The following is a 20,793-nucleotide window of genomic DNA, read 5'->3' as shown; positions in this document are numbered from 1 at the left end:
CTCATGTCCCTTTTAAAACAGAAAAATAAAAACCCTGAGGTTTCCCAGGGGCTATTTGCATTTCTAGTCTCAAACTATCTGAGCCAAGGTGTCCACCAAAATGAGATACATGCTCAAAGCCATGGCAACAGGACAACTAGATAAAGAATATTCTGGGATACTATGCCTATTTTAATAAATATTCCCTGGTTACCTCAAGAAGGTTAGTAGCTGGACACCATGTGTGTATTAAAGTGCAGTATTTAAAGTAATTCACTACAGAATAAGTGAATCAAATATTATAAAAATACTTCCACAAAATTTTTAATTCTGTTTAAAAATTCACCGGGAAAATTTCAAATTAGGCATCACATATGTGTATGTGAGCAGTTCCTTTAGGGATATAAACATTTTTAAGAGTCAAAACAATAAGGTGACACAGATCAATAAACAATTAGCAAATCAAGTTCAAAGTTAGCTTAAATCACAAGTTGCCATCTGACTGGGAAACATCTGCCTACTACATCATCTCTCCAGAAAAGATACAGGACTACATCAGTAAGGGTTCTAACTTAACATAATTCTCCGGAGTTTCATTTACATGCACTAATCAAGTCCAGCAAATATCAACAATCTCACAGGTATTAACATTTCATGGCGATATAATTTATAACAGTTATTTTTTCTTACATTTTAAAAGTATCCTCAAGTTACAATTAAAAAATCAGTTTCCAGTATGACTTTTAATTCTTAATTACACTGGAACATTTTTGTATTTTAGAAAGTATCATCCATACTATTGCTTACAGTTTACCTTTTTTTAAATTTATTGAAAAATCTGAGCATTATCTTCTATGCTTTAAATATGCTTAAAGCACAAGAGCAATTTGGAATTTTAGCATCCCAGCATGTAGAAACAATGTCTAATAGCATCACAAAATAAGCCCTTGGTGCTGGCAGTTCTGAAAGCCCATGAATACATCTGCCTCAAGAGGAAAAAAAGTCTCTAAATTGGGTAAGTTAAGATTTTGAAATTAGGAGGTTTTTCAGCATAAAGAAACCCTTGTGATCTGATTTAATACTGGCAGTGTCATGCTAAGGCCATGTGACCAATATTTTAGCAAAGAAAAAAAAAAAAAAGCCAAGGTAATTTTATAGTAGCAATAGTTTCTTTTTTTATTTTAATATACTTTCGGAAACAATATACAAAGCTGAGCTTTCCCACCATTTCCAGGTAACAGCAGGAAGCTCCAATTACACAAATTTAGCGTTTTGTGATGGCTAAGATCAGCAGTCAGCACCAGACTTGAACAGTCAGCTACAACACAATCATCCTTGAGAATGAAATGTCATTAATAGCAAGACAGGTAAACCAGGGTTTAACAAATGACAACCACTTGGGAAGTGACTTAATCATTCTTGTTGAATTTCATATTTCATTAAATATTCTTATACACAATTTCCTGTTAATCGCTTTAAACAAAACCTCCCTTAAGGAATTATTTCAATTAAGTATAAATGTTCAACAAGAATAGTTCTGACAAAGAATCCCCAGGTAGTTCAAATTCTAATATGCATTGACCGAAAGGTAAAGAAAAATAACAATTTTTGTTTGTTTTAACATGTTTATTATAACAGATACAATTCACATCTGACTAGCTGTTTCCTCTTCCCCCCCAACCATGTTCATTGGGCCATCTCCTTATATTTGAGCCATCAATGTACTTTCAGCACACATGCCCAGCAGTACTTTTAAGTCCATTCTTACAGGGTGCAAATGGATTTCAATAATTTACACAAACAAGTGGGTTATGCTCAATCACTGCAGTTTTAAGCTACTGTACACAGGAATGAAAAGGTTATAGAAAAGTGCCATAGCAACAGTGCCTTAAGAAAGGAGGAAAAGAGGAGCCTTAAAAAATGGATAAAATCAGATCAAGGATTTCAGAGGGAAATGGAACACACGGGAAATGAAAAACATTTCTCTGCAAAACAAATGGAGAAGCACTGCTCTTGATCAGGTGCAAGTGTGGAAACAGTTGTTTCATGGTATTTTGTACACTGCCCATATGGTTCAAAATTGTATCCTTAGACACAGATCGCCTGGCGCTTGCACTGAATTTTTTGAAAATGCAAGATTTCTGAATGATAAATTAACCCCCCAAATTTTTCTTTAAAAAAGCTAATTTTGCAGACAGGTTTACATGTAAAAGGCTAGGTATTTAGCCACCTCAGCATTGATTAGTTTTGGATGTCTAAGCTCTGTTACACATGGCTTCCCATGGCTTCACTCTACAAAACATATTTACAACGTGAAGAATACATCTACAAGAAATCTACATTTCAAGGGTTTTACAAATCAATCTTGTATCTTTCCCCTGAATTGAATCTCACAGACCCCCACCCCTTGTCATTTCCTTTGCCCAGCTTAACGGTCCAAAGTCTACTTAAATGCAGCTCAAAAATGTTAAGACTGGGCAACAGATTTACAGTTCTGTTCTCAACACCATGTGCAATTATTCACATCTTCACACCATGAAGGAATTCTGATTTTTTAGCTTTTCGAGTTCCTTAATTTGTTGTCTCAAAAATAGTATCCTGAAAAATAAAAGAGGGCATTAGAACCCATGTGGTCATTATAAATGTTACAGAAAAACCAAACTTTTAACTATAAAAATAACTTTACAAAGAAAATGAGTAACTACTAGTTAAAACGAAGTAATTTAGAACTGATTAGTGTAGTTAGGACAAAATCACCATTTGAAAATATTACATATATTAAAGTATCAGGATGACAAAAGTTAGAAGGTTTCCTAGTTTTCTAAAACCCGTTCTCAATAATTAGTTTGAATATAATGACTGACTTAAAAGGTAACTGTTCACTGTATCATCACCAGACACAAGAGGCAGCAGATAACATAAGATAAACTTACACTGCATGTTTTCTGGACCACAATATAGTAAGCCTAGAATTAACAAGCGGCAAGAGGCTAATCGTTTCTGAACAACAATTCTCAACATAAATGTAGGTTCATAAAAATGGAGCAAAGTCCAACTGACATGTATATCTAAAACAAAAACTAAAACACAAATTCCACAGCTAACTCGATTTCCATGAACTCTGTTAACACTGTTCCTCTTCTGACCCCTTTCTTCTGCGAACTACGACGATTACTGCTTTGATATAGCATGGTATCTGTGTACAGTCAAACATGATACATGACATATGACTGATACGATACGTAACTGTTCAGTAAGCTGCTGTAATGAGTATCGCCTGCCTAGCAAGCCAAACTAAAGTTAAGTTTTATGTACGTCAGAACTACTTTCAGAGCAATCCTAGAGTAGAAAATTCCCAACTGATATTCAACAAGTACCTCCAGACATTTTAGTAGTTGAAAGGTTAGATAAAAACTCACTTTTCCAAGTTTACTGTAAATCCCAACTTGGCATTTATTAAATTTTTGTGATTTCATGACAAGATTAACTCTACTTATTGACCCAGTCGCTCAATATAGACAGGAAGTGAAGCCATTGAAAGTTAAGTCCTCGATTTTGTAATAGGCATTGAAAAAAATATCTATACTATTTAACACAATATAGAAATCCTACTTGAGTAAGATACTAGATTAAGAAATATGAGACAGAGGGGCTTCCCTGGTGGCGCAGTGGTTGAGAATCTGCCTGCCAATGCAGGGGACACGGGTTCGAGCCCTGGTCTGGGAAGATCCCACATGCCGCAGAGCAACTAAGCCCATGTGCCACAACTACTGAGCCTGTGCGTCTGGAGCCTGTGCTCCGCAGTGGGAGAGGCCGCGATAATGAGAGGACCACGCACCGCGATGAAGAGTGGCCCCCGCTTGCCGCAACTAGAGAAAGCCCTCGCACAGAAACGAAGACCCAACACAGCCATAAATAAATAAATAAATTAAAAAAAAAAAAAAGAAATATGAGACAGAGTTTAAGTGAAAACAATTAAAGAAAGCAGATATATATCATTAAACTTCCTGGACAACTATAAGTTCTTAATGCAATTGCCAAGGGGTCTATCGATGCTGCGAGGACACCGCAAACAGTGACGTGAATTTCAGCTGAAATACGTGCCCTCAGAAGGAGAGCGCTGCTCCCAACCGGACAGGGGGCTCCCGGTAACCGGCTGCCGGCAACACCCCGCTTTTTAGGTAAAACATCACTGGCACCGTGTACTGTCATGACGCAAGAAAAAAAGTCTAACAATGAAGCATTTACCACGGGTGAAGAGAAATAAAATCTAGATGCTGCTACCATTCGCCGGGAGTATTATCAAATTATGAAAACACAGTTTACAGTATCATGGAATGATACTGATGTATCAGAGAACTTTACATTTCAGAAATGAAATTCGACTTAACGTTCTTTTGTCCAATTTAAGATCTAATTATTTTAAGATATATAATTTTTAGCATTACCTAAAAAAAAACAGAAAAGAATTCATTTCAGTGAAAAGCTTACCTTTGCTCTCGCAAAGTTGCTTGAATTTCACATACTCGGACTAAAGATCTTAAATTTTTTAATTCAGTACAAATTTCTGACATATGAACGCTTCCCATGTTATGGGCTTCCTCTCGCAATCTCGATGCCTGTAATTAAAGAAATGAAAATCTCATGAAATATAAATCATATTCACATACAAAAAATAAAACATTAAATTTGAGTGTAACTTTATACCAAGGTTACAGAGTAAATCTTTTCCTTTAAATTCACAAAAATGCTCATGAATCTAAGGGGGAAAATGATTTTCTTTTAAAAAACTGTCTCTAATGGTGGAAGGTGTTCACTTTAAGATTTCCCCTTCAGGTTTCCTTGGGGGGACAGTATTTCCCATCTCACAGTAGTTTCGTGCTGGGATAGAAGGACTCATGATTTGTGGTTAAATAAAGATGCTGGATCAGCCAAAGCAAAGTTCAGGTATTAACACTGATAAAAGGGCCTATTGTATCCCTGTATCAAGAGATACACAATGTATTTCCGTGAACTTACAGAACATTTCAGATGGTTAGTCATCTGATAAAAGGGAAAAGCCAAAGGCAGTAACTGCAATGTCCTAAGGTCCCTCATCCCAAAGCAGAAGTGTTTCCTAACTCCAGTAGCGAGTCTGGAGGGAGAGTCATATGATTAACAGTACAGCTGAACCTTGAACAACAGATTTGAACTGTGCAGGCCCACTTACATGTGGATTTCTTTCAATAAACACCACTGTACTACACGATCCACGCACGCTTGTGTGAACCTGAGGATGACGGACTCCGGATATGGAGGGCTGACTGTAAACCGTACTCGGATTTTCGACTACGTGGAGGGTCGGCCTCCCAACCCCTGAGCTGTTCACGGGTCAACTGCACTAACAGGTTCTAAAGCTATCAGAGTGGCCGGCTGAGTAGAAAAAGCACAATGGCTTTGAGTCATAACACTGCAGAAACTGGGTGACCCTAGTGTAAATCTATTTGGTCTTAAAGGCCTCATTAGTAAAATGGAAAACTCATTATCTGCACTGGTTAGTAGTTTTAGAAAGTGGAGAAAACAAACATAAAGCACTTAGCACAGAGCTAAATGCTGAGCACTTGATAATGGGGGCTATACTGATAATTAAAATATTTTATGTGAAACCACAAAAAGTTACCTCACAAATATCCACATCAAATATTTTATAAAGTGACCACAGACAATCTAATTAGAAATTAGTTGTTTTAAACACAGCTTGAATCCTCTGGTCCAGATTAGATTTTCTCAAAGTAGAATTAAGTTGCCAGTCATCCAAAGGTTAAACATCTGCTGTGATCATGTAACATACCTGCTTCTCTGCATGATCTGCAGGCCATCCTTGAACATGTTTGATGAGATTTTCATTGAAGTGTGCTGCTAGCGTAGGTGTTAATGAACACGTAGGACGGGCAGATGAATTCTGTGGTACAACTGTTGCATTTGAGGCATTACTACTAGAAGTATGATTTGGACCAGGTGACGGACTTCTCTGGCTACTAGAAGAGAAAACACAATTAAATGTGTAGTATGTTTAAAAGTGGTCTCTGGGTATCCTAGACACTGTCTGTCAATACCTTTCATTAATTTAAAGGTACACAAATTCCTAACAAAAATTTATTATTTTAACATCAAATAAACAGAACTTAAAATCCGAAGTATACTTATATATCGTGTATTCCTAATACACTTTTGGGGGGTTACAAGAGCCCCTTTAACACTAACGTCAGAGTTGAATTTAAAGTATCAGTACTCTCCCAAATTTGACAGCAGAACCTGTTGACTTTGTATACTACAAACACTAACAAGAATGTAACTAAGCAATGGTCACATTTGAACAGTTGTCGATATAAGGCACATTATTCTACCTTAAGTACATGAAGATATGGAGGGGGAAAAAGTACACTGTCTTTGTTCAATATCAGAATAAAGTGCTGAATCAGAGGGTGAAATAATGTGAAGCAAAATAGACTTTTAATTGCAAAACAATGAATGAGTTTAGTGGCAAAATAAGACCAAAAAAAGCAACACTCTGAGGTTGCTTATCTTCTTCTAAAACTGTATGGCTAGGGCTAGGATTTGGGGATATAAATAATCACCCAAGTTGATTTCCTACCTGCTTCACATCAGTTATTTCCAAAAACTAAGTCTCCCAAAGGATGAAGCGTTTTCACCACTGAGGATATTTATAATTATACTGCAGCCTCTAATGCCAATTTAAAAGGAGAATTTCCCCCAAACGTTCTGAGCAATGGCAACGCTGCTAGCAGACAGCTTCCCAAAGCGATCCCTGTAAAGGGAACGACGCTCATGTGCATGTATACGCTCCGCAACGCTTGTTCAGACAACAACAATAAAAACAACCGCTGAATTATGCTGCCACCTCACAACAAGAAATAAAAATAGGAAAGTCAATCAAATGAAAATCATTTAAGGTTAATTAACCAAGAAAACCGACAACACAGTACAGCTCTACACAGTACAGCTCTGTGTCTGACAAGCAATCCGTATAGGGTCAGAGTTGAGGCCATTATTAGGAAAGGCGCACACGCGCGTGCGGACACACACACACACACACCCCCCCCCAGGTGTAAAATACCGGCCCAAGTTTTAGATGTGAGGTATCTGGCTTTATCAATACATTCAAATCTGAAACTGCGATTAGGAAGTGAGAAACGGTATCATTTCCAACTAACGAAGGAGCATAAAATCACGTGCCCTCTGCAAGTACCACATATTATTACTCCCATCATATTTCACCAAGTAAAATTCTAAAGAAAGAGCCACTTTCTTCAAATTAACCCAGGATTCATTACTAGAGACAATCTACTTATTGTAGTAAGATTTGCCTTTGTAAATTTTATAATACAAAAAACTATGGTTAAGCTATTCATGGATTCTTCCAAGATCAAGTTCTACTACATAAATATATATATATATATATATACACATATATATATATAAAATAATATCCAAACAATATGGCAATATGCCACATTAAGGAAAAAACAACATGGCCTCAACACAAAACATCAACTTACTTTGAGCGCTGAAGACTTCGAGGAGAGACAGGTTCATGACCTTGCTGCTTGTCAGCAGTTACAGGCTGCTGTGTGGCTGATTGTGAAACTGGTCCTTGCTTAACTACCGGAGTACTAACCTGAAACGTCAAAATCTGGTGAGACAAGGCTTCTGCCACAGAGACAAAAAGCATGAAAACTAGATAAGAACGAAAGTTCTGCCAATGAAATTATTTCTGTTATTATTCTGTTATCTTCCCAATTATTTCTCTTCAGTGATTTTTAAGGTAACAAGAGTAGTCCTAACTGTCCTTACCTAATAAGATTAGTATTAGTGATACAGACACATGTAATCGTGTAAACTATTATCATTTAGGGCCGAAATCCACATACTTCTCTAAGTCTAGTTAGTAATCTTAAACACTTTATAATCTAGAGATTTAAAGAAGTAGAATCAAATGAGTTTCCAAAGGTTATGTAGTTAGAAGAAAGTTTTGAGACTTAGATCTAGTATCATAAAACAGCCCTGAGCCAAAAAATTACTTAGCAAACCAGCATAAGAAACTAGTTCTCCTGATTTTGAGCCCAGTTTTCTTTCCAGTACACTATATAATACCTCTTCTGATTTACTGTTATTTATTTACTGTATCAATAAAAATAAATACGTTACCACATCATACAAATACAGCTGCTCAAATTTCAACCACATATGAAGAGAATGTATATGCCGGTCTATCAGAGAATGAGCTACGGCCCATACATAATTCAACTGGAGTGGGCTTCAAAGAGATGTCACCCTATACAGGCAGACCAAGAGGTCCATGACTGCAGTGGGGACACATATAGTAGGGTGGCCAAAAAGTTCATTTGGGTTTTTCTGGAAGATGTTATGAAAAACCCAAACGAACTCTCTGGCCAACCCAGTATCATTCACATTCAGACACGACAGAGAAAAAACAAGCAGTCAAAGGTGGAAGCCCAAAATTAAGGCACAAAGGCAGACAGAGGCACCTGTGATTAAGTCTCACCGCTTGGCAGCAGAGGCTGTTATGCGGTGGGGGGGAGGGGGGGGATAATTAATATCGCCCCCCAGCGACTCTGGTTAGCACTGCTCCTTCTGAATACAGAAGAGCACGCTCTTTTATAAAGAATATTTTGTGAGATCAAATGTCCACTTACTTTTAAAAACAACTCGTAAGTTTTTAATGCAAAAAACTGAGAGCCACCTGCGTAAAGGATCTGAAGTGGCAACGTTAGGACCGACGGTACACCCAACACTGCCACCCACGCCGCGTGCTCTCAGGACGCCACCGCAGGACGAGCTGTAAGCTCTAAGAATAAGGTCTCTGGTGCTAGAACTCACCTTGTAATTCTTCTCCCATCAAATACAGGCAAACAATAAAGAACTGCACAAAAAACTAACAATTGTGACTCAAAATTTAAAAACTTAATCTAGACTGACCCCAAAACACACACAGACCAACGGCTGAAGTAGGGAAGATAAGCCAATAGAAGACCGAAGATCCGGCCCACCATCCATTTCAAGCTGTTTCAATACATTTTTATTTTTAAGCTTCTGCTTATGATTTTATTTGAATAAAGAGTTCTTTGGCATGAAAGTCTGAAACAGCCCACTGTTTTACAACTAAAAAGAATTTCCTCCTATAGTTACCATTAAGAGTTAAAAAAAAATTAAACCTGTACATTCCAACCTCCAAATAGCTCAAGTTTTCCTGGTGGTGTGCTACAGAGCAAAGAACAAGCGTGACTGGGAACTGCTTATGAATCAGTGCGTGAGACTCCAAGGATGTAACATCAAGCTGACAGTAGCACGGTAAGGTCCTGTTCACAGCCCAGCAAGAATAGAAACCAGCAGCTTTCTAACTGTGCTCTGAGGAGCCAACCATGTACGATTTTGCTTGGACAACCAGGCAATGTAGCTTAGTATTAATAAAATGGGTTCTGTACTCAGAAAGACCTAGGTCTCAAAATCTGACTTGACCACAAAAATCAGACTTAATGGAAGATTTCATTTTCTATTAAATGAAGCAAATAGTAGCTGATGTGAAAATTAATACATATAAAGCTCTTAGCACAGAAACTGACTCATTTCTATAATTTGTAGAGAGGTGGATGGACCTAGAGTCTGTCATACAGAGTGAAGTCAGTCAGAAAGAGAAAAACAAATACCGTATGCTAACGCATATATACGTAATCTAAAAAAAAAAAAAAAAAAAGGTTCTGATGAACCTAGGGGCAGGACAGGAATAAAGATGCAGATGTAGAGAATGGACTTGAGGACACAGGGAGGGGGAAGGGTAAGCTGGGACGAAGTGAGAGAGTGGCCTGGACATATATACACTACCAAATGTATAATAGCTAGCTAGTGGGAAGCAGACACATAGCACAGGGAGATCAGCTCGGTGCTTTGTGACTACCTAGAGGGGTGGAATAGGGAGGGTGGGAGGGAGACGCAAGAGGGAGGAGATATGGGGATATATGTATACGTATAGCTGATTCACTCTGTTATACAGCACACCACTGTAAAGCAATTATACTCCAATAAAGATGTTAAAAAAAAAAAAAAGTATGGAGAAAATCACTGGAAAAACATGTTCTCTGATATCTCAGTCTAAAAATTCTACAAATATTAAGACTCAATTAGTATACCTTCTTTATCCACAAAGCCAATTAAGAGAAGAGAACCAGGGGCTTCCCTGGTGGCGCAGTGGTTGAGAGTCCGCCTGCCAATGCAGGGGACACGGGTTCGAGCCCTGGTCTGGGAAGATCCCACATGCCGCGGAGCAACTGGGCCCGTGAGCCACGGCTACTGAGCCTGCGTGTCTGGAGCCTGTGCTCCGCAGCAAGAGAGGCCGTGACAGTGAGAGGCCCACGCACAGCGATGAAGAGTGGCCCCCGCTTGCCGCAACTAGAGAAAGCCCTCGCATAGAAACGAAGACCCAACACAGCCATAAATAAATAAATTTATAAAAAAAAAAAAAAGAGAAGAGAACCAGTGTATAAAAGTGGCACAGATGCAATTCCCTCCTCCAAGCCCTCAATCAACTGAGAGTCTAACCTGAACCTATTCTCATTCACCTGTCATTCATCCCACCACTACCTCATTCCCCAAAGAGGGCTTCTTCTCCAATACATATTCTAAAACATTATGAAACTTGCTTTAACCAGAAGTGGTTTCTTCCCCGGTTTCCCGCAAAGGCGACACACCTTTGGCTGTGATGCAACAGGAGGAGTACTAGCCAGAGGCTTGACAGGGACTGCGTTCGTCTGAGGTGTGCTTATTCTCGGAGACACGTACGATCTCGGGGATGATGCGTCAGACGTCAAAGACATCGGAGACTGATTAGACGGCTGGGCTGTGGAGAGTAAAATAAACCAAAACCCGCTGTAGTTTATGTGCAGGAGATCTTTACATCTCTCCACATGCCCCACACCCCCAAAGAGAACAGCTATCTGAAAAAGTCAGCATCTAAGCACTCGCTGGGGTCACAATGACCAACTGAGCTGCTGAGCGAGACCAGCACGCCCAGTGCGGCCCCCACTAGGTCTGCGAACATGCTCCCCTGGAAGGCCTCATCTCACCCTCGCTGCTTCTTTCCCACCCTACAAGGAGGCCTGACCGTCCCCCTCAGGTCCCCGCCTCATGAGACCACCCAAGGGCTGGCAGCCCTCACTGCACGCTGCGTCAGTAGGCCAGGCGTTCCTGCTCACTTTAGCAGCTTTCTGCACTGGGGCTGGGGGCAAGCCAGGCAACCCTTTCATTTCCCGTTTGCTCCTCTGTGTCCCTTCCCCACTGGGTACCTGCACGGAGAAGAGGGCTGGCTAAGTCAAGGCAGGACTTGAGCATTTCTACATCCTCTGGTCAAAACCCATCTAACACCAACTTGAAGCAAACTTCAACTCTTAAAACAGATCCAATGATTCACAAAGATTGAGGGTATATCATAGTTTATTTTAGCTTTGGAGTAAAATATCTCACTAACGACTTAAATGCTGAATATATACTATATTGCAGATGTGATGGCAACGGTGTAAGATATATGTCAAAAGCCTGTTTCATCTAAAAAGGTAAAGAAAAATACTACTTGTATACAGCAGTGTTAACAAATCAAAATAAAATCAATATCATAGCTACGCTCTCTTCAAAGACTAAAAAAAAAAATCTGCTACGAATTCCACCTGCCCCCCACCAAGATACAATTCTAGAGGTATCTAAGAATATAAATACCTTGTGTAGAGAGCTGAGCAGCTTGAGAAATCAGAGAAGTTATGTTGAAAGCAGATGGTCCAGCAGTAAGAAACTTATGAATTATAGACTGCAATGAGGCTTGGGTCACAGCTGCTGTAAGAACTATAAACATATTATATCTTAAATTCAAATAAAAACACAGTGGCATATGTGGTATTAGTTACAACTTGAAAACTCAAAAGGAACCCAGAAAAAATCTGGAGTGTTTCCATACTAGAACTCCCAAAATAAAAGTCTAGAAGATAGGAGTAATACAATGAGCCTAGAGATGTGAAGTGATCTGAGGCAGAGGCAAAGACATTTAATGGGTTTATATAATAAAACAGTAGAGTTTCCTTTACAGTAAAGTTTAGGTGTCCAGTTAAAGGAAACTCCTCTATGAGACTTTTAAAACAGCAAAGAGTATTCACCGGAACTTCTGATTATACCAGAAACCTATCGTACATAGGCAACGTACTTGGTACATTACTTGGAATTAACTGGATAAACAGCAGTTATTTCACGTGATTGCATTATTAGACCAGCTGAGCACTCAAACCCTACATCAACACTCACCCACAACAAGCTTTCAAAAATGGATATTAAAAATCTGGGTACTTTGGAATACCATGTATTTTTGAAGCGTAAGATCTCTTATTATTGACATTTGCTTAGGCTATCATTTCTTCAAAATGTTTAAAAGCCCCACTTTGCCCAGTAAAATGTTCACCTATCAAGAAATGCTGAAGAGAATAATAATGGAAGATTAATGACCAACTAGCCTAAGATACCTCCATTTTTAGGATAAAGGAAGAATTTAACCACTTATGTGGAAGTGTACACAAACAGAAAATTTTGCAATGTTCATAAGGCTTAAATGTTTCAATCTGAATGGTTTACGAATTAAAAACTACATCCACTTTTATTCAGACTTCTTTGAGGTGGCTGCCCAAATACTTTAGCAGTACACTGAAAAGCAAAGTTGGAATTAACAATGCAGTTAACTAGGAAAAAGAGCATAATGTTACCCATTACTTGCCTTCTCAAAATTGTTTAAGTAGTTTAAGAACTACCTGAATTCCTATTCTTAGTAATTAGCATATTTTAAATATTCCAAATAATCATTTACCGATATACATGAGATTTCTTGAAATATGTTAGAAACCAGGTGTTTTCATATCAGTTTTAGCAAATATTCTTTTTTCTGTTTTCACTTAAAAAGAAAAAAAAAAAATCACCATATACATTAAGCTGACGGAACAGTTATCTCCAGTAACTACCAGGTACACAGCAAGTCTTGAAAAATATACAGAAAATCCAAGTATTGCTAATACAATGACAGTAACAAAGACCTTAAGCTATGGGGGATATAAACTCCAAAGCATGAAGTTCAAATGTGAATTTCAAAATGAAACAAAGACCATTCCTATATTGGGGATTTTACTAATTACATAATTTTGCACAATGCAGATGAACTTTGTAGAAATTATCACAATGAAAAATTTACCTTCATTTATCTTGGATATGTCCACATTAGAATTATTGAGTTGCAGCGTGGCTTGCAAAGCAGGAAGCAACTGTCTGAGCAGATTTGGGTCCTGCAGTAATGGAGGTATTGGTGACTGTGGGACAGGAGAGACAGGCATTGCTGAAGCAGAGGCTGGAGGGGCAGGCGTGGGGTTCAGTCCAGAGGCAGAAGACGTGGAAGGAGTTGTGCAAGAGTGTGACACCGATTTGTCTCCTGATGTAGATTCTAAATAAAAAGGAGATAATAAAGCTGAAAAACATTACTTCAATAGAGGAAACTGGAACCAACATCAAACAAGCAACACCCACGTGGCAGGCACCTAACTCAAGTAACCTCATTTAATATTTATAAGGTAGCACAGAGGGGACTCAGTAAATATCTGGCTGACTAGATATGAGGCAGACATTTCATATCCTGATTTCATAGATGAGAAAACTGAAAAAGATTACATAACTTGCTTGAAGTCACAAAACCTGGCAAGGCAGTGACTCTACCATACCCATGTCTGAGTCTCACAGCACCACGCTCTATTAGTAATGCTGTCTCAAACACATGCACAAGCACACCTTCTTGTATTGCGTTTTGCCTTTATTGCATTTTGCAGTTGCTGCCTTTTTCTTCTCCCCCGGCCCGCCCAACAAATTGAAGGTTCTGCAGCAACCCTGTATTGGGCAAGTCTCTCCGTGCCATTTTTCCAACAGCATTCTTTTTTAATTAAGGCATACTTTGTTTTTTAAATATAATGCTATGGCACACTTAATAGACTACAGTATAGTGTAAACACAACTTTTATATTACACTTGGAAACCAAAAAATTCGTTTGACTTGTATTGTGAGACCTGCTTCACTGTGGTGGTCTGGAACTGAACCCACAATATCTCCATGGTATTGTCCTGTATTAACTACACTTCCAAATAAGCTTCCATTAGGATATAAAGGGACAGTACAACTCTCCAAGACTTAATTTCTATGCATCATAAAATAAGGTGAAAATGCTTATGACCACAAAAACAGTCTACTTAAGCATGACACCGGCCTTAACGCCGATCAGGAGAGGCACGGTGGTAAGCACCCCAGAACGGACTAAGGATGTGATGACTAGGACGAGACCCTCCTACCCTGAACTTCCATCCGTACAACTGGGCTTTAGGACTGCATACTCCTCTTCGGAATTAAATATACAAAGTAATGAACTACCTCTATTTGTACCACTTAATGATTATTAGCACTAAAAAAGATACTTTTAAAAGCAAGAAACTCCCACAAGACCCCAACCTCAGTGTTTAAAAATAAACCAAAAAAAGCATAAAACATGCATAAAAAATTATCCTTTGAAAGCCATCACTGCAAATTACTTATACAGATTCAACGTAACTGAAATTAAAAGCCCAATAGCATTTTGGTAGCATTTGACAAGCCAATTCTATAACTTATTTTGAAGACGTATGGGCTAGTAAGAGCCACAAAATGCTTTAATAAAAAGAACACAGCTACTGACATGCCTTGCCAGACATAAAAACTTTAACATTTAAAACAAAACCAATTTAAGGCAGGTTAGACTTCTGTATATGTATTTAAGTCTTTAGAACTAGTAGATGAAAACAGAGGAAAATAACTTTGATGTGAGGATGCAGAAAATAACAAAGAGCAAAACAATTAAACCCAAAGTACTGGTAACCAAAATACTTTAAGGAACCCCTATAAATCAAAAAAGACAAACTAAACAATAGAAAGGTGAACAAAAGACATGAAGAGACAATTCACAGAAGAAATGTGAATGGCTTAAAAACACAAAGGATGCTCAATTTCATTGATAATCAGGAAAATGCAAACTAAAAAGCAACCAGAATATTCTTTTATGTTCATCAGACTGACAAAAATGTCCAAAGCCTAACAATACCGAATGTTCTCAAGTAGTAATGGAAACACCTAACATCTCAGGTGGAGACTAAACTCATATAACCACACTGGAAAAACAACTTGACATTATCTAGAAAAACTGGAGCTACATGCACTTCACGACCCAGTAATTCCCCTTAGGTATACACCCTTAGAGAAACTCTAATGTACATAAATCTGGAAAAATACTCAACAATTCTCATAACAGTGTTATGCTTCTTTTTTTATTTTAGCACAAAACTAGAAACAAAACACATGTCCACCAACAGGAAAAAGAACATCAACTGGTATTTTTATACCATGAAATTTTACTAATACAGTCACCGTCATGGAGGAAAGAATTAGAAACAGAGGTCCAATGGGTTAACGACATTAAGAATAGTTTATTCAAGATATTCATACATAGTCTCTTACAATCTTGGCTGAAAGGCTCTTGAATTTCCCATATATATCCATTTCTTAGAGATTTTCAAGCTCATATATACATTGTATAACTGAATTAAGACTGCTACTATGATGTATAAATGTTTCAGGAACACTACATTTGAATATTACACTGCTACCTAATAAGTATAAATCTTCACTCCCAATTCTAGGAACTAAACATTCATTAATCATCATGGCCCCAAAGAAGCCGGGAATTACTACTGAATAGCAAGTTTACTGCCAAAAACAAAACCCCTCCTCCACGGCCTTTTTATGCTACTGCAATGGTCAGAAGACCCAGAGACGATAGCTGCTTTCAGTAGATTTCACGGATGTGTTTATCTCATATGATCCACTCAGAAGGTCTAAGACATATTCATTTTTGTAAGGCAGATACTTTCATTTTAAAAGGCACACATTTTAAAGGAGGGTCTCTAAGTCTAGCAGATTGCCTACCGTGTTCAGCTTTGCTGTTCTGGAATCATAAACAAGTATAAAGAAACTTGAAGGAAATAAGATCTTCCTTGTGAAAAGTTTATTACTTCCTTGTGTCAGTTATTACATTTTATGAGGCAATATAGACTATAGCAGCAGTTTTCTCCAGATGATATACCTTAAGGTTCAGCTTAAGGAATAAACAGTTCAGGGGCATCTTAATGATGTTTAGAATGAAACAAGTTCTCTGTTTTTACTTCCTGCATGAAGTAAATTAGTACTTATATCCCTCTGAAATGACCCTTTTGTTACATTTACTATGGTTTTCCTCTGCCTTTATAATGATAGGAGTTGGAGAAGGTGTAGGTTGTTTCCAAATTTCTTTCAATGCTGCTAAATCTATCCACAGATTTGAAAAATTAACACAGGCTTGAAAATTCTTCAGTGTTGCCATTCAATCCAGGAAAAGGAAAACACTCCAAAACAGAAGATACATATCACCGCAAAGAAATAAAGTAACAATGTAAATAAAAACGTGTATCCTGAGGAAGGATTTCTTTTGCAGTTCTGAGAGAGATTATTATTATTATTATTTTTTTTGTGAGAGATTATTAATGAACAGTATGGAAACCAGTTACTACTACTCAATACTTACGGGAACCTTGAGCAAGTTAACATCTCTAAAGGCCAGAATTTCTCTTTTTAAAAGGTCTGACTTTGCGTATGACTTATCAAAGTTTAAAAACAGAAAACAGATACCAGGGCTCCACCCCAGTTCTAATGAATGGGGCGGGGGTGGGGTGTCCGAGCATATGGTGAATTTCCAAGAGTTCTATGGGTGATTCTGGCAAACCTTGCTGGTTATGAAAAATAGAGAACTTCCCAGATTCCTTTTAACTTTAAAAAACCAAAGGAAACAAAACCAAAACAAAATTTTTAAAAATACAGCACAAACACAGAGAACTAGTGGAGAAAGGGCAAGGTCAGAGACAGCAAAGCTAAACTGCTTTTCCAGGTAGGTCTTCAGCATGCTATTTTCACACTAGTTACTTATTTTTAAAAACAGCTCCACTCACCCCCTTCTTCCTAAAGGACACACCCATACAAATGCCCTCCCGAAGTATGTTACATCTTAAACATTTTTAATACTACTTGCCTCCATCTAGAAGTATAATTGAGAAAAATGACTGAATGTGATAAAAATATAAAACGCCACCCTGAAAGGCAGTCTTGGTTTCATCATTAAAATATAAACGAAAGCTACTGGTTGGGTGCCGCTCCTCTGCGTTCAGAGCGCCCTACCACAGACATTACCCAGCATCTCCTATTATGTAGCTTATTCTCTCTCGCCCTTCTATCAGAAAATGAACTTTCAGGAGAAGAATTTTGTTGTATTTATCTGTGTAGCTCTGGTGCAAAATGGGATCTGGCAGCAAGATGGCATCAGCACGTACTTGAGGACTGGATGCCTGACTCGGCAAGAAAGGCTCAGGTGCATGTGTCTGTGCTGTTTTTCTTAAGCTCTAGGTTCAAAACTTATAATGGGGAGAAAAGCCTAAGGTCTCCAAAGATAATTCATTGAGCAGACAATGAACAGCTCACTTTATGCTATGTTTCATAAAGCTAAGTAATACTACATAGCCTTAGAGACAAACAACTTATTTAGATTCATTTTAATAATCATAAAATCCTCAACCCCCTTCTTCTTTTTTTAAACACTCAAAGGCAACAAGCAACTATTCAGAACAAATACACAGTCATTAATTGTGCTTTTTCTACACAGATATTTAATTTTAATTAACATTTCTATTTGTCTTTTTAATCCGGAATCTGTTACAATGTTAGGTTAACATACTTCATGTTTAAACAGTTTTGTATCAAACTAAAATTAAAAATCTGGATCTTTGAAAATAAAAACAAATAATGAATTTAAGTAAGAAAATTAACGTAGTGTTTTACATTACAAAGCCATTTCAAAAGGCTCTTCTGCTTTTTAACGTCAGCCTCTAGTCTCATTCTTTAAATGCAAACTTTTCCAAGCATTAAAGAAACCTAGGTTGCTTTAAAAGCCTATTTTTTCAGCTTTTGGCAAAACAACAGTATCCAATTTTAGCTCTAGCACGTTTATTTTTTTATTTTGTGTGCGTGTGTGTGTGTGTGTGTGTGTGCACGCGCACGCGTCCCTATAATTTTTTTAAGGATATGTGGTGATGTCGTCCTACGGTATTTTAAACTTAAAATGAGCTTTAAGGTCACTTTCCTACCTGATGTTTTTCTATCATTTGTAGATCTCTAACCAATTCTTATTGTAAGCCATGAAATAAGTATGTTACTCTGATTTTAATTTAAACTGTGTATATTAGCTTTGATAAAACCTTTTTCTCTCCCTTTATGCTTGTAATTATGAATTATTCATTTATACTTCCAATTTTTACCAGTAGGGGGAGTAACCTACCAAAGACTAGACTTCACAGAGAAATGTACCATAACCTAACTTTTTAAGGCTTAAGGTAATAACCACTCACCTCTTCTAATTATAGGCACCCTTTCAAAATACCCAAGACAACACAGACCAAAGTCAAAATTTTCTGACCTACATTTTTCTGGTATGCCAAATAACTCCTCTTCAATCTGCAATAAGATCTAACAAGATACTGCACGTAAAGAGTAAAAGGTACTGACTGCATTTCTGAACATTAATTTCCCACAATCCTCTGACAGTTGCTGTCATAATACTAAACAGGATATGGGAACAAAGCTCAAACTACTGATGCAACAAGGGCAGCCTGCTTGTTTCATTGTGTAGTAATGGTGTTACAACATGGAGGAATCATAAGGGAAAACAAAGTATACAAGTGTAGTAGAAAAAACCATAAAATAACTAGGTGACAACACCAGGTATATAATCCGTGACTTTCATTTTAATTTATTTTTTACTCTATAATTCATAATTTTAAATGTGTCTGTCCAGAACTTTTCTATGCATTTAAAATGTACATAAAAATAAGTATGGCGGGCTTCCCTGGTGGCGCAGTGGTTGAGAATCTGCCTGCCAATGCAGGGGACACGGGTTCGAGCCCTGGTCTGGGAAGATCCCACATGCTGCGGAGCGACTAAGCCCGTGAGCCACAATTGCTGAGCCTGCGCGTCTGGAGCCTGTGCTCCGCAACGGGAGAGGCCACGATAGTGAGAGGCCCGCGCACCGCGATGAAGAGTGGCCCCCACTTGCCGCAACTAGAGAAAGCCCTCACACAGAAACGAAGACCCAACACAGCCATAAATAAATAAATAAATAAATAAATAAAATTAAAAAAAAAAAAAAAGTATGGCATTGATTGATGTTTTATAACAATTATGTTTTTGCAACTTGCTCTTTTATTCAACCGAGAAAATCTTTATGCTAATACAAAGAGGATAAGCCTATTTTAAAACTTTTAACAGATTTTACTTAAGTGACCTCCATAATAACCATCTTATTCACTCCTACCAATTGTGTTTCCCTACATTCAACTGTTAATTATCACCAACTTTAAGAGTGAGAAATCTCATTTTAATTTCCAATATTGTATTGGTAATCTTTCTCTTGAATTCTTTTATGCTGGTAAAATATACAACATACAATTCACCATTTTAACCATTTCTGGGTTTACAATTCAGTAGCATTAAGTACATTCACACTGTCATGCAACCATCACCACAATTCACCTCCAGAACTTTTTCATCTTTCCAAACAGAAACTCTCTACCCAATTAAACTATAGCTCCCAATCTCACAAGCCCAAAGTAAGCACTATTCTAGTTTGTCTCTCTATGAATCTGCCCATTCGAGGTACCCCATAAGTGGAATCACACAATATCTGTCCTTTTGTGTCACTTAGCATAAGGTTTTCACAGCTCATCCATGTTGCAGTGTTTATCATCATTTCATTCCTTTCTAAGGCTGACTAATACTGCATGTGTATATATATATGTATATGTGTGTATATATATATATACACACACACACACATATATGTATATATCACATTTTGTTTATCCTTTATCTGCTGGTGGACACTAGGGTTGTTTCTGCCATTTGGCTATTGTGAATAGTGCTACTGCGAACACTGGTGTATAAATACCCGTTTGATTCCTTGCTTTTCAATTCTTCTGATTACATACTTAGGCATGGAATCACTGGATCTTATAGTAATTTTATGTTTCATTTTTTGAGGAACTGCCAAACTGTATTCCACAGCAGCTGTGTTATTTTACATTCCAACCAGCAATGCACAAGGGTTTCAATCTCCACGGCCTCAAAAACACTTGTTGTCTTCTATTGTTTTTTAAAATATATATACAGTAGTCATCCTAATGGGTGTGAAGTGATATTTCACTGTGGTTTGATTTTCTTTCCCTGTTGACCAATGATGCTGAACACCTTCTTATGTGCTTACTGGCCATCAGACTATGTTCTTTGGAAAAATGTTGCATCAACTCCGTTGCCCATTTTTGGACTGAGCTGTTTCATTTTATTGTTGAGTTCCAGGACTTTGTATTTATATATTCTGGCTATTAATCCCTTATCAGACATGACTTATAAATATTCCCTCCCATTCCATGGGTTGTCTTCTCACTCTAGAGTGTCCTTTGACGCACAAAAGTTTTTAATTTTGATGAGGTCCAATATATCTATTTTTTTCTTCTGTTGCCGGTGCTTTTGGTGTCATATCCAAGAAATCACTACCAAGTCCTGTCTCA

General features: G+C 37.8%; 1 protein-coding gene across 6 annotated transcripts in view; it reads right to left on the bottom strand.

Annotated features, from left to right (window-relative positions):
* Window positions 1-1,590: 1,590 nt before the first annotated feature.
* The window catches only part of WAC (WW domain containing adaptor with coiled-coil), an 81,832-nt gene continuing 62,629 nt past the window's right edge, over window positions 1,591-20,793 (bottom strand). For 3 of the 6 annotated variants that reach the window (XM_036842365.1, XM_036842363.1, XM_036842366.1), the window contains exons 8-14: window positions 13,274-13,519; window positions 11,767-11,889; window positions 10,746-10,894; window positions 7,539-7,657; window positions 5,810-5,996; window positions 4,471-4,598; window positions 2,160-2,577 (exon numbers count right to left, since the gene is read on the bottom strand). In XM_036842365.1, the coding sequence (XP_036698260.1) occupies window positions 2,508-2,577; window positions 4,471-4,598; window positions 5,810-5,996; window positions 7,539-7,657; window positions 10,746-10,894; window positions 11,767-11,889; window positions 13,274-13,519 (1,022 nt within the window). In that variant the 3' untranslated portion in view covers window positions 2,160-2,507. Of the gene's footprint in view, window positions 2,578-4,470; window positions 4,599-5,809; window positions 5,997-7,538; window positions 7,690-10,745; window positions 10,895-11,766; window positions 11,890-13,273; window positions 13,520-20,793 lie in introns of those variants that run through there. The other 3 variants (XM_036842367.1, XM_036842364.1, XM_036842369.1) reach the window with 3 other exon arrangements.

Source organism: Balaenoptera musculus, chromosome 2 (assembly GCF_009873245.2).
Source record: "Balaenoptera musculus isolate JJ_BM4_2016_0621 chromosome 2, mBalMus1.pri.v3, whole genome shotgun sequence".
In the NCBI taxonomy this organism is placed as follows: domain Eukaryota; kingdom Metazoa; phylum Chordata; class Mammalia; order Artiodactyla; family Balaenopteridae; genus Balaenoptera; species Balaenoptera musculus.
Note: the sequence above shows the minus strand (reverse complement) of the source record. Positions and strands in the feature narration are given on the sequence as shown.